Here is a 12,856-nt window from a genome sequence, read left to right as displayed (position 1 = left end):
CCCCAGCACATGCCACCACTCGGGAGACACTCAAAGCCTGGATTGTCCAGTCCCCTCCCCACACCTCGATGCCCTCACCAAGGCCCCGGGGCCTACTGGAGATGCCACCCCTGCTGCCTCCGCCTCGGCCCCCCGCGGCCCCCTGGCCCAGTGAGGCGCCTCCAGTGAAGCCCTGACCGACCCCCCTTCTTCCCCCCTCCTGAGCCTGGCGCTGGAGCCCTGGCAATGTGGCCCCACCGCCCCCGGAACCTGCAGACCCACAGTCTGCCCCAGGCCACCTGCGCTTTAAATTCAGCAAGGGGGTTCTGGAGCACCTTTGAGAACCACTGTTCTGGACCCTCGACACCTGCACATGTGCACACACACACACACTGCGAGCCCAGCACACTCCCGGCCTTGGCTGCCACTGACCCTCGCACAGGGCCCCCAGCCCTCCAGAGTTGGCCCAGCACGCACCCCCCAGAGCCCCTACCCTGGACTGTGGGCCACCAGGGCCACCCTGCACCCTCCCCATGCCTGCAGCAGGTGACAGCTGGTGACTGAGATGTGAAAGGACACACCCCCAGTGCCCAGACGGCCTGGGCCTCAGTGCCCCCTTCAGGTGGCAGAGCCCCTGGTGAAAGGGGCCCAAGGCCCGGCCGTGAGCTGGGCTCGGGGACAGAACAACCTGCGCACCGGGCCCAGGCGGCCCCTCCCCACGCCTCCCTCTCTCTCCTGCGTCCTACAGCACCCGGCCTCCTCCTGAAGCCCCCAGCCTCTCTGTCTGTTTGTCCTCCTGAAAGGGACCGCAGGGCCAGGGCCAGCACATCCAGTCTCACAGCCCCTGAGCCCGCCTCCCGCTCACTCAAGAGACCGACCGCCGGCATTTCGCTAACTCCTCTCATCTTTAATAGCAGTTGTCTTTTAAGAGACCCCAGGGACGGCTTTCCTCCTAGTGAGGTGTCATCGCAGAAAATAAAAGTAATCTACGATGCGTGGTGGATCCTTAATAGAGCGGTGGCGCTGGCGCTGGCGTGCGCCCAGGCAGGGCAGGGGGCGAGGGACCGTGAGTGGAGCCCACGAGCTGTCCGGAGCAGCCCAGCCAACAGGGTATGGGCAGCCCGCAGCCGGGGCTTGGTTCTCCAGCCACAAGCGGGCAGCGGGCAGCGGTGGTGTCCGCCCCCTGGGCAGGGCCTGCATGTCTAGGACCCTCTGACCACACGGGGCGTCGTGCACGTTACCCCAAGACCTGCCTGAGCCCACGTGTTCATAAACCTGGAAATGTCCCTGCACAGAGGGGTCCCAGTTCCCCTCTGCCAGAGGATCAAGTAGCAAATCAGGGCAGGCAAGAGGCCAGGGTGCAGAGGCCAGAGGGGCGAGGGGCAAGTGGCAACTGGCAGGGGCCAACCTAAACTGCAGTGTGACCATTTTGGGCCAGTAGTGGGGACCAGGGAGATGTGGGCAGGGACCAGGAGAGTCCAGGGCCATTTCATCAGAGCCTCACCTCCTGACTCCTCCCACCCCGCAGGAAGCAGCAGCAGCCTCACCCCTCCTGCCTGGCACTGCCCCCAGGGCTGGGACCACGGGGAGGGTGGAGCTCCACAGGTGAGGGGTGAGGCCCACCTGGGCGGGGCGGGGTGGGCTGGGGAAGGGCGAGCGGGGCCCACAGACCTGGGTTGTGCCAGTAAAAGTCAAGGAGGCCCCATGGACTCATTTCCCATCTGTAAATGGTACATTGGTGCCTGTCCCCAGGAGTTCAGGAAAGGGCAGGACACAGGGACCCCTGGCACCAGCCTGCACTGGAGGGCATCCACGGGGCCCTCAAGCTGATGGGATGGGTCAGCAGGTGGCCATGGCTGAGCCGTGCCCACCCACGCACAGCCAGCTCCCTGCCCTGCTCTAGGTCAGGCAGGATCAGCTGGGGAAACTGAGGCTGGAATCCTGAACCCACTCCCCCAAGCTTCAAGGGGATGTAATGGCCAAGGAGGACCCATGGCCAATGAGTGAGGCGCAGTGGGAGGCCGCAGCCACATCAGGCTGGAACCTCCGACCTACAGAGGCCACGGCCAGAGGGCAGGGCTTCCCCTGATGGGTCACACACACAAGGCCATGGACGACCCTGCGTGCTCCTCGATCCTCTCAGGGGCCAGGGGCGTGCAGCACTGACCTCAGCCCCACCCGGGTCACCCTCAGAGCCCAGCAGTGGAGCACAGGGAGGTGTCCTCTCCGCGGGCCACACCCAGGTCCCGCCTGGACAGAGGCTGGGCCGGCACCCTCTGACGTCCTGCCCGCCCCTGGAGTCTGTAATGTTAGTGGCCAGGCGTCTCTGCGCTGTGATCTGACCTCACTCAGGGCCGCCCCAGCCTCCCTCCCTGGCCCGCAGTCTGCCCCCAGGGGATGGGAGCCAGAAGCTGCGCTGGCCCAGCCCACCCAGCCCGAGGGGTCCCTGCTCACCCAGGCTCGCCTCACCGGGCTTGACTCAAAGGCACGTCCCTGCGAGTTAGCAAGGCCCCGGGTGGGCACTCTCTCCTTTGATGACAGCCAGGCCCTGGGAAACTGGGACAAACCTGCAGCCGCTTGACACCTGCAGCTCAGCTTGCATGGTCCAGGGTGGGGGGTGGCCTTGGGGGACGGGCCTGCCCTCCTCGAGGGCCCCAGTCTTCCGGGGGCACAGACCCAGTTTCTGAGCAGTGAGGGTGAAGATAGCGGGGTGGCGGGTAGCGATGCCAGGCCTCACAGAGGCTAAGAGAACACACGGGTGCCTCGCTCAGGACCACGAGTGCCCACTGCATGGCTGGGGAGGGGCTCAAGGCAGGACCCGCTGGGATGAGGAACGCTGCGAGGTGACACACAAGGAGGGTGTGGGGAAGTCGGAGGAGCCTGGCTCTCAAGGGAAGACTTAGAAAAGCAGGAACTTCACCCGTGCACATAGCCCTCCTCATCCTCAGAGGATGCTTCCTCCAGGAAGCCCACCCTGATGTCCCCAAGCTGGGCTTCCCCAGACCCTGTGCCTCCTGCTACTAGAGGAACCACTCCCCGCCCTGAGGCACCGGCGCACCCAGCGGTGTCCTCACCAGATGGGGACTCTGGAGGGCAGGTGTTGGTCCAGCCCAGACCTGGAAGACGGGATGCTCAGGACACAGCATGAGCATGAGTGAGGGAGTGAGTGAACGGGTTCCGGGGACAGCCCTCTGAGCCACCAGCTCTCTCACCGCAACCCCGGAGGCCTTTCCCGGCTCATCGGCACTGGTCATTGATTCATGTAAACGGCAAAGGAAATATTTTGCTTTTTTACAAAGAAAAATTGCCTCTTCCAAACAAGAAGGCAATTTCACAGGCAGTTGGCCTTAACGGCGAGGCCCTTAATTACCCGGAGGAGACAGACGGGACTGTTCGGAAGTGTGTAGGGGTCAGTTAGGGCCAAGCCAGGGCTCTCTAACTGGGCCGTGATGAGGCTGGTGGACCCAGCCGTGCCTCATGCCCCTGCCCCACATTCACCCAGGAAGTGTCCCCCACAGGCCCTGAGACCCCCAGGATCTGCCTGTTGGGGGCCCAGGGCCGATAAGGGGGCCTTAGACCCCTGAGACCAGGGACCAAGGTCCCAGGAGCCCTGACCCCTGACCCCCACCATGGCCAGCATTTCCCGTGTCCCCTGGGAACTTCACACAGGGGCTGCAGGCTCCCTCAGCCCCACCTGCAGGTGGGGAGGCCTCTCTGCAGAGCCCCCCGCGCTGGGGGCCCAGCCAGAGTGCCCGTGTGCCTCTGGGCAGCCCCTACTCTAGTTCCAGATCCCTGCTGGGCGCCAGGCCTGACGTTCCAGGAGCAGGCGTCCATGCAGCCAAGGAGTAGGGGCTTCCACTGAGGCTGCAACGGGGCAGGGTACCTCTGAGTGCAGTGGGGTGTCTTGGTCCCAAGGGAACCACACCACTCCCCTGCCCTCCGCCCGCCGAGGAGACTGCCAGCAGCTCTCCTCAAGGCATCTGGACTCAGAGTCCAGCAGGTGACCCCCCGGAAAGACCCAGAAGGGCGGGCAGGAGAGAGCGCTAATGGAGGCATCTGCGAGGAGGGCAGGCTGCTGAGGAGGGGAGGGGAGGGGAGGGCTCAGGAAGGGGAGTCAAGGTCACCATAGCCTCGGGAGAAAACGGAATTAAAGGCGCAGCCCCTGCAGCCGGCCTTTGCAGAACTGTGCTGGGGTGGGCGCGCTGAGCTCAGCCACAGCCGTGGCCGCCGGGCCCCATCCCTGTGCCCAATGCCCCGGCAGCGTTAGGGAGACCTGGGCACCCAGGAACCACCCCCACCTCGGCTTCCTGCTCAGAGGCAAGGAGCTCAGAGGTCGCTGATAGGACCCAGGGAGGCCCCAGAAGAGTGCCGGCCGCAGGGAGTGCTGGACCAACGGAGAACCCAAACTCCTCACCCCCCACCCCCTTCTGCCTCCACTCGGCAAACGCCAGACTCCTACTCAACCCTCACAGCCCACCTCGGTGGCCCACAGCACTGTGGACAGCACTCTGTTCAGCCCCTTCGCAGATTCTAAGCTGCCATCAAAGGCGGCCTCCAGACACCCCGCCTTGACTAGCTGGAAACTTCCAAGGGACAGGGATGGGCTGGGGTCAGCTCTGGCCTCCAGATCCCCAGTGAGGGGTAGATGTGGGAGCACAGAGCACAGCCCAGCTCGTGCCTCAGGCCCCCACAGCTCCACGTCTCTTGGGGACTCTGGACAAGCCCTTTCCCTCTGAACCGCAGCCCCCCACCAACAAAACAAAGGAGTGCGTGTAGGGCTGAGGAGCACCCCATCTCACCCGCGGTTCAGGGTGCTACAGCCCCAAGAGGAGGGGATCTCCAGCCCGAGTCAGGCACAAGCTCAGGGCCATGTTTCCAACCAGGACGCCCGCCCCCAACGTGGCCCACGAGCCTTCAAGAAGCCGCTGCCGTTCATTCAGGGTATCCTCGGGGTGGCCAACAGGCCGGAAGTAATGGCAGCCGGCAGCGCACCCCCTCGGAGAACCGGCCTCCCCCTGGCCCCAGCCCCAGCCAGTTTCTATGGTAACTTCCCAAGGTCAGCAGCAGCCCTGCTCTGCTGGAGACAAAAGGCAGCCAGCATGCGCTCTGCCGGGCCACAGGGTCGCTAATGAGCCAGAGTGGCCCCAGATCGCAGGCCCCTGCAGCTGATCTAACTATTCAGAAGGTCGGCCTGATGAGGGGGCGGCTGCTGAGAGCCCCAAGGGGCGGACACTAACACTAACGGGAGGGACAGGCCCAGCTGCAGAGGTTGGCCCCTCTCTCCCCGACACAGGGGCTCCTGAGGGTCCCAGCCGTGCTCTCCGCCCCTAAGCAGGGCGGCAGGCCGTGCTGCACTCCAACACGGTGCAGTATTCACCAGCCCAGGGCCCCAACAATGTCCCAGCACCCCCATCACATGCCCCCATCACTTCCTGATCAGGCCATGCGGTCCGCCCCCACACCCTCTCTGCTTGGTGCCCTGCTCCCGCCCCACCTCACCCCTGCAGATGCACGGATAAGCTTAGCGCCCGGGCGCTGGGACTGCCAATGGGACGGTGAGCCTCCAGGGGCATGCCATTCTCGCCGTTCCATCCTGTAATTCAGTCCTCACAGAGGCTCAGCTGGGTCTGCAGAACCCGGGCCCTGCCCCGATGGGCTGAGGGGAGGCTGCTCCTGACCAGCTGGGGCCAGAAGAGACCCCTGCACCCATACTCCCCTTCCCCGCTCCGCAGCTCTGCCACGCAGTGCCCCTGCCTGACAGGCCCCATCTTCACCAGGCCCTGGTGCCTGTGGGGCCACAGCGAGGCATCCTGGGGACGGCAAACCCGGGGCTCCAGCCACCCCCACGCCCTGAGCTCAGGCTGGGACAGGGACGCACTGGGCTCCTGGCTGACATGCAGCTGGACGGAATAACGTAAGCACAGCCATCACTGCGGAATGTGCCAACAGCCACTGGGGAGGGGAGGGCAACAGGGGGTCTGGGTGCAGCCTGCCCTCCAGGACCCCTCCCCCAGTTCACCCCAGGCTCCTCCAACACCCAGGGGCACTCCCTCAGCCCCGTTCCACCCTCGTGGTCCCCAACTGCAGGGGAGCTGCCCTGAGGCCTGTCAGCTCTATGGCCCCAGCGCACTGGCCCGAGCTAGGCCCCAGGACACCCACGGTTGAGCTTCCTTGTGCTGGACAAACCCTTCTCAGTGTTTCACGGACATCAGCCCACTGCACCTCACAGCAACTCTGAGCGCGCCATATGATAGGTAACCAAGCACAGAGAGGTTATGTGACTTGCCCGAGGTTGTGCAGCTCAGAAAGGGCAGAGGCTGGGTTCGAACCCTGTCCTTGGCTACATCCCACCCCTAGGGCGAGAGGCCTCCAGCACACGCTGCCGTGGATGTGGTGGGAGGCCAGCTGGCCCACCAGCTGTGAGCTGCCCAGCAGCAGCAACCCCCACAGCACAGCTCCCTTCCGCTCGGCTCAGCAGCAGCAAGGACATGCTCTCCCAGGGAAGGTTCGCAGGTCATCGGGGCCAGGAGCCAAGGTCCTCGGCACCCCCTACTGTTCTTGTCCACGCTGTCCACACTGCCCCTGGGCCAGGCCCAGCCCTGCTGAGAAGCCCCCAGAGGACGTACCTGCTGAAGAAGGAGGCCGCGGCTGACGGGCCTGTGGAGCCCCCCGCCGGGGCACCTGGGGCTGGGGTGACCAGGGCCGCTGTGCAGGCCCCACCGCGGCCCCACGTCTTTGACACGCCGTCTGGGCCAATAGTGGGGGGGCCGTCTCGGACCGTGTCTGCCACCGCCACGGCAGCCACCGCCGCTTCAGCCTGGAGGGGAGAGGGGGCCCGAATAAGGAACAGATGTCCACCGCCCCAGGCCCCGCGGGGCGGGGAGGCAGACCTGCGCACCCCCAGCCCAGCACACTCCCTGGGGCCCGCACTCGCAGCGCCCTGCCCGCTCAGGGTGTGTAGGCGGTCTGCCCGGCACGGCCCCGTGCAGGAGAGGTGGATACAGGTGCCCACCCAACACCCTGACCTTCCAGCCCCTACCCTACCGAGTCCCAGAAATGCAGTGACCACAGTGGTCAGGACAGATGGACAGGGACCCCTGTGTCCCATACCCCAAGACCATCCGTCTGGGAGCACCCAGAGGCATAATTAGAGAAGACCCCACGATAAATATTTGTCACGAGCACTAAGTGTCCTGTGCATGACAATGGATGATGTCCCCGTCATCTGAAATACTACTCTGGCATTTCCAGCTAATTAGCTAAAATAAATTCCAGAAAGGGAGACAGCCTCGTAATGAAGCACAAATGTAATTAAATGCTCCCCAGGACGGCGCCGGGAAACTCAAGATCCGGCCACAGTATATTACATTTATGTGCACGTGTCGGGCCCTGGACCCCAAGGCCAGACCCAGCCCTGGAGGGGTGAGTGGCTCCTGGCAGGCGGGGGAAGCGGCCCGCCTCAGCCCAGCCACCCCAGTCCCATCTCCTTCCCCAAGGGCCCCCGGTCCCCAGCCTTCACAGCTCCCCACTACTGCCCGGTCCCTGCGGCCCCTGGCTCTACCCGGTCCCGAGTACTGCCCACAGCCACTGTCAGAGGCGTCCTCTGTGACTGGCCTGGCAGAGGACTGGGGTCCCCGCGCTGAGAGGCCACGGGCCTCTCTGGTGACCTTACGGGTAAGGTACCCAAGCGGCAGCCACTCTCTGGAGGGCCCAGTGTCCTTGGGGTCTCCCAAGTGATGCTTGGGGCAGCATCCCTCCTCACCTCAGCCAGGAGTCTCACCCCACCCAGCCCATGGTCAGCTTCGAACCCCTGCTGGGACACAGCAAAACCATGCCGACAAAGGAAGTTCACAGAGAGCCCCAAACCTCAGGCTGGATGGAAGCCAAATGCTGCCACTCAGCCCCCAGGGCACCGGCTATTCCCCCAGGGCTGCGAGAAGGACAGGTCAGGAGCAGATAAGAGTGAACCTGGACAGCCCAAGCTCTCACTTGGCATTGTGCCAGCATACCACACCCTGTCACCTGTCTTGCCTCTGCCTATAGGGCAGGAACTCCTATGTACCCCTTAGAACCCAGCCTGGCCAGCCCTCTCCTTCTCCAGGTCACTCCCTGCAGCCATCCCAGGTGCCTGCCCCGGCCTCCCCCAGCCCTCAGACCTCTCCTCGGCCTCCCCCAGTCTGTCTAGTGCTCCTAATCCACAGAGTAATGGGGCCATGCTCAACCATCAGCACCGTATCCTCCCATTCCACCAGCTTTCATGAGCACCTAGAGCATGCTGGGAATCAGCAGGCCCCCGGAGGGCACCTACACACCCACGTCCCTGTGTCTAGCACCTCGCCCAGCACACGGGAGGTGTTCCATAATCTGTCTTCCAGGAGCACACGGCCTGGCGGGGACACAGACGCGAGACAGATGGAGCCCACGGCCGGGAGGCGGGCCCTACACCTGAGGAAAATGAGGCCACGGAACAGTGGGGGCACCAGCTCACAGAGAACATTCCGGAAGGAAGGTCAGCCCGGCCTAGGCCTGGGCAATGAGAACTGGAAGCTGCTCTTTTTCCAGGTGGCTGCAGAAGCTCAAGGCAAATGAGTGAAGGATGCCAGGACGCCCAGGGCTCCCTGACCACCTGGATGTCCATCCCAGGGATGATGTGCACGTGATATGTCACTGTCCTCCATCTCGAAGGTGACTTCCCTTTTTAACACTTAACATATGTGCTCCCCAGGATAGATCTGAATTCCTTTGTTGACGAGAGTCGTGTAGGAAAGAATTGATTGTAAAGTTACATCACGCCCATGTCGACCACCAGGACCTGAGCTCCTCAGAGCAAGGCTGGGTTTGGCTGAGTGCCACCGTGTCGTGGCCAGCAGCCCAGGGTCAGGAGCTCCAGGGGGCCAAGGCAGGATGGCACCACCTGTAGCACCCCTGGCACCCCCATCAGCTCCAACCAGCCCTGTGATGGCTCGGCCTTGGGGTCCACACCAAGCAGCCCAGGCCAGGGCCAACCACAGTGTTCAAGGAGGCGCCCTGGACAGCGGGGGTCACAGTGGGGGTCACAGCGGGGGCAGACGCTGCCCCACGGCCCCCCACGCCCCTCCACTCACTCCCACAGAGCCCGAGCCACTCCGCCATCTCATGCCAGCCTCTCCACCTCCAGCCAGGACATCCTGGCACCACCCGGCGACACAGCAGGCCACTGGTGAGCCCGCGGCCAGCTCAGCCCCACACTGACCTGTCTCGGGAGTCCCGCACACACCTCGACTCCAGTGTCCCACGAGCTGCCGGGGCCGGTGGCACGGCCGCGGCCGATTCCTGCCAGAAGCAGAGCCCGAACATGCCAAAAGAAGCCGGGGGGCAGAGGGGAGGGCGGCGAGGGGGAGACCACAACACGGGGACAGAAGAAAAGGGGCAAGGGGTGGGGGGCGGCCAAACAGAAAACGTGATGGAGGTGCCAGAACAGCAACGAAAGAAAAGCATGAAGAGAGGAGAGCGTGAGAGAGCCCGGCCCGGAGGCCGTCCAGACCCTCAGCGGCAGGACCCGGCCAGCCGAAGGCACCCGGCAGCCGCACAGACTGGCTCAGAGGGTGCTGCCGGGGGCCGGGCTCCATGGAGCAGAGCAGGGAAATGCCAAACTAAGCCGTTTCTTAGGCATCTCCAGGCCTGGACTCTCCGTCTACAAGATTCAGGCCCAGAGGACGGCGTTCGCCAGCTGCTCAGGATGACCTCCTTACTGGGCTGTTTCGTGTGGAAAGGTGGGGAGGGCAGCAGGGCAGGGGGCTATGGAGCAGCCGGGGCTGGATCTTCCAGACACAGTCTCAACCCTGCAGGGGGCACAGCAGCATCGCTCAGTGGGCGCGTGCCAGGCACCAGGGCCTCAGTGTGGGGCAGACCCACCTGCCCCCTCAAAGCCTAGTCACCCAGAGGGTCCCGGGCTGGGGACGTCCTACCCCCTGCAGGTGCCCTGTCCCACTCCCCCGTCACAGAAGCAGCTGCTCTGCAGCCTCCCATGGAAGAGGGGCCATCCTGTCTAACCTCCACGCCCAGAGACGGGCACGGGCCGTGGGTCAGTTCAGAGAGCCAGGCCAGAACTCAGCCAAAACTCCCCACACTGTCCCTGCCAGGGCTCCTGGCGGGGGGTGGGGGTGCATGGGGGAGGCAAGCAGGCTGGCACAGGGGCAGCAAGAGCAACCCCCTCAAGCTGGTGCCCCTCAATCTCCATGGACAAAGGGAAACTCTGCTCCTCCCAGGCCTCCACCAAGATGACCTCACCTCCCACTTTGCACATCAAAGTGGTGGACAGCACCTCCTCCGGGAAGCCCTCCAGCCTCCCCATCCATGCCAGGCCTCCACTGCCCCAGCCCCCACGGCCAGCTGGGAATCTTCTGCTCCGGGGTTCCTCCCTGGATTGTGAGCCCCAGGACCCCGGGGAGGCCTGACCCATGTCCACTGGACTCAGGAAGGTTTGCAAGGCTCTGCTGGCCTGGATCCGAGGCAGCAGCGCTGTTCACTCGTGTCACTCGGCCTCGCACTCGGCCGCCCCCCCCCCCGGCGTGTCCACTGTGCTACCTCTAGCCTTCCGTGGGGCCAGGAGGCCTCAGCCTCAGTCCCATGGTGTCTGGCTGTATGATGAGTGCAGGTGCCCGTGAGCATCTGAGGGGCACTCTGTTGGCAGCCGGGAGACACGCCACGGTTCATAGCCATGCCCCAGGCCCTGGAGGCCTGGCTGGAGCAGGCCAGGGCCGGGGATGGGGTGGCCCCAGGGCAGCTGGGTGGGTGACGGGCCCAGAGCCCCCACGGGCAGCCTCTGTCTTCCACGGGAGCAGAGCTGCCTCTAACCAACGTCGTCTGGAACGAGCTGCTGGGCCGTCCCGCTGGGCAACCCCCAGAGCAGCGAAGCATCTCTGGACACTGTGGAGGTGACGGGACCCAGAGAGGGCGGAGCCTGTGCTCCAGGACATGGTGTGAGCCAGGGGTCTGATTACAGCCTGGCGAGGCTGGCTGAGGGCTGCTCCATCGGGACGCGGGGCTCACCAGCAGCCACACCCACAGCAAGACCCCAGCAGGGCCATGGGGCAGGCTCCTAGCCACAGCACTCGGCGTGTTCCAGGCTCTGGGAAGCTCGCCTCCCCCTGCAGAGACCGTCCCCGTGGCAGGGCTGGCATCCTCCTCCAGCATCCCCTGCCGCTCCAGCCCCTCCTCTCTGCATCCCAGAACAGAGGCAGCTACAGCCCGGCCCACCCCACACGCCAGACCCACATTCGCGCCGGGGCCACGGATGGGTCGTGGCCGGGATTCACAGGGCGATTCTCCAGAAGTATTTAAGTCTAGAGTCCCCCACGCAATATTTTAACCTTCCAGGGCCACCTCCGATGATCGATGCCCTGGTTCAGGGGCAGTTACCTCATCTGAGTCCTAAAGCCCTATCTATGGTTCCAGTAATTTCACTATTGATCGCCAGGACCATTGTCTAATTATGAATCCATTCCCGCCCACCCCGAATGCAATCAGTGTGCACATAAAACAGCGTCGGGGCCTTAAACGCCCACGTTTCGTGGTGCACTGGCCGCCAGCTAACGAAGGCAGAGACGGCCAACATCTGCCACGCTGAACTTCAGGTCAGACCGGCTACGGCCAGGACAGCAGTGGGGAGACGGGAGGGAGAGAGAGGAGGAGAGAGGCCCCTTTGCCCCCAGCCTGCGGGGAGAAAGTCCCTCTGAGCCAGCTAGTCACCCCCAACCTCACCGGCTCCCACGGCAGCTCGCTCCCCTGCTCGGCCTCAGGCTCTCCCCGGGCCAAGGCCGACCACCTCTCCACCTGGTGTTCGAGGCCCCCCTGGAAGATGCATGCTCAGCTCCTCAGGTAAGGAACCGTCTAGCTATGCCCAGCAGCCTCCGCTGCCCCGCCACAGCTCATACATCCCTTCGGGTCCAGCACCATGCCACCTCCTCCAGAAGCTGCCCAGCTCTCCTGGGTGGCCTCCCCATCTCAGTGCTGCCCCCAGCACATTAACCCTGGGGAGCCAAGCTCTCAGGCCCGGGGGCCCCAGGGAACACACAGCAGGGGCTGGCCTCCGTCTTCAAGGCCACACCCAGGGACTTAATCAATGGAAGAGTCAAGAGCAGCCAGGCCACGTCCAGGGGGCAGCATCACACCACCCGGAGGTCAGCTTGGTTCCAGATATTCTTCCCATGTGACCCCAGTGCACCCTGTCCCCAAGCTGCCAAGGGCCAGGGAGGCCCCAAGGACACGGAGGCCTTGGAAGGACCAGCACTACCAGTAGGTCAGGGGCGCCAGCTCCCAGCAAGGACAAGATCTCATCAAAGGCCACTCTAGAGGGGGTAACGTCCAGTCAGTGCCATCTCACTGACCTCAGAAGGGACAGCAAGCCCAGAAGTGGGGGCAGGGCTGGGGTCTGTCCCACATCGGGATTGTATGGAACTGCTCCAGCAGCTGGGGGCCCTCCCTCTGCCTCTGTCCCCCACAGCCTCATGGGGCTACACAGAGACCGCAGGAGATGTCTGCCCACCACTCTATTTCAGAGACACTCGCTGGGCAAGCTGGTGCAGCCAGCTCTGTAGCAAATGGAAAACATATCAAGCAAAAACAGCTTTCACAGCCATTCATTGATCTCTCTGCCACTGGTGTTCCGGGGGGTAGGTGACACGGGGGTGATTCTCCGTGTCACTACGCACATCTGTGAGGTGCCATCACTTAGTCCCACCTGACCTAATCCCCTGCCCCCACCTGTGCCCTCCCCATCACCTCCAGCCCTATCTCCTGATAAGACTTCCATGCTTCACACCTCCAGGGAGGCCCCATGCTTCACACCTCCAGGGAGGCCTAGATACTTCAAATCTCCAGGGAGGCCTGGGTGCTT

General features: G+C 64.0%; 1 protein-coding gene across 2 annotated transcripts in view; it reads right to left on the bottom strand.

The window, feature by feature from the left end:
• KIF26A (kinesin family member 26A) overlaps window positions 1-12,856 on the bottom strand; it is a 43,177-nt gene that overhangs the window by 14,615 nt on the left and 15,706 nt on the right. For both annotated transcript variants that reach the window (XM_046647669.1, XM_046647670.1), the window contains exon 4: window positions 6,606-6,796. In XM_046647669.1, coding sequence (XP_046503625.1) covers window positions 6,606-6,796 — 191 coding nt within the window. The remainder of the gene's footprint in view (window positions 1-6,605; window positions 6,797-12,856) is intronic.

The sequence above is a fragment of the Equus quagga genome, chromosome 20 (genome assembly GCF_021613505.1).
Source record: "Equus quagga isolate Etosha38 chromosome 20, UCLA_HA_Equagga_1.0, whole genome shotgun sequence".
NCBI lineage: Eukaryota > Metazoa > Chordata > Mammalia > Perissodactyla > Equidae > Equus > Equus quagga.
This window is presented reverse-complemented; position numbering and strand designations above follow the sequence as displayed.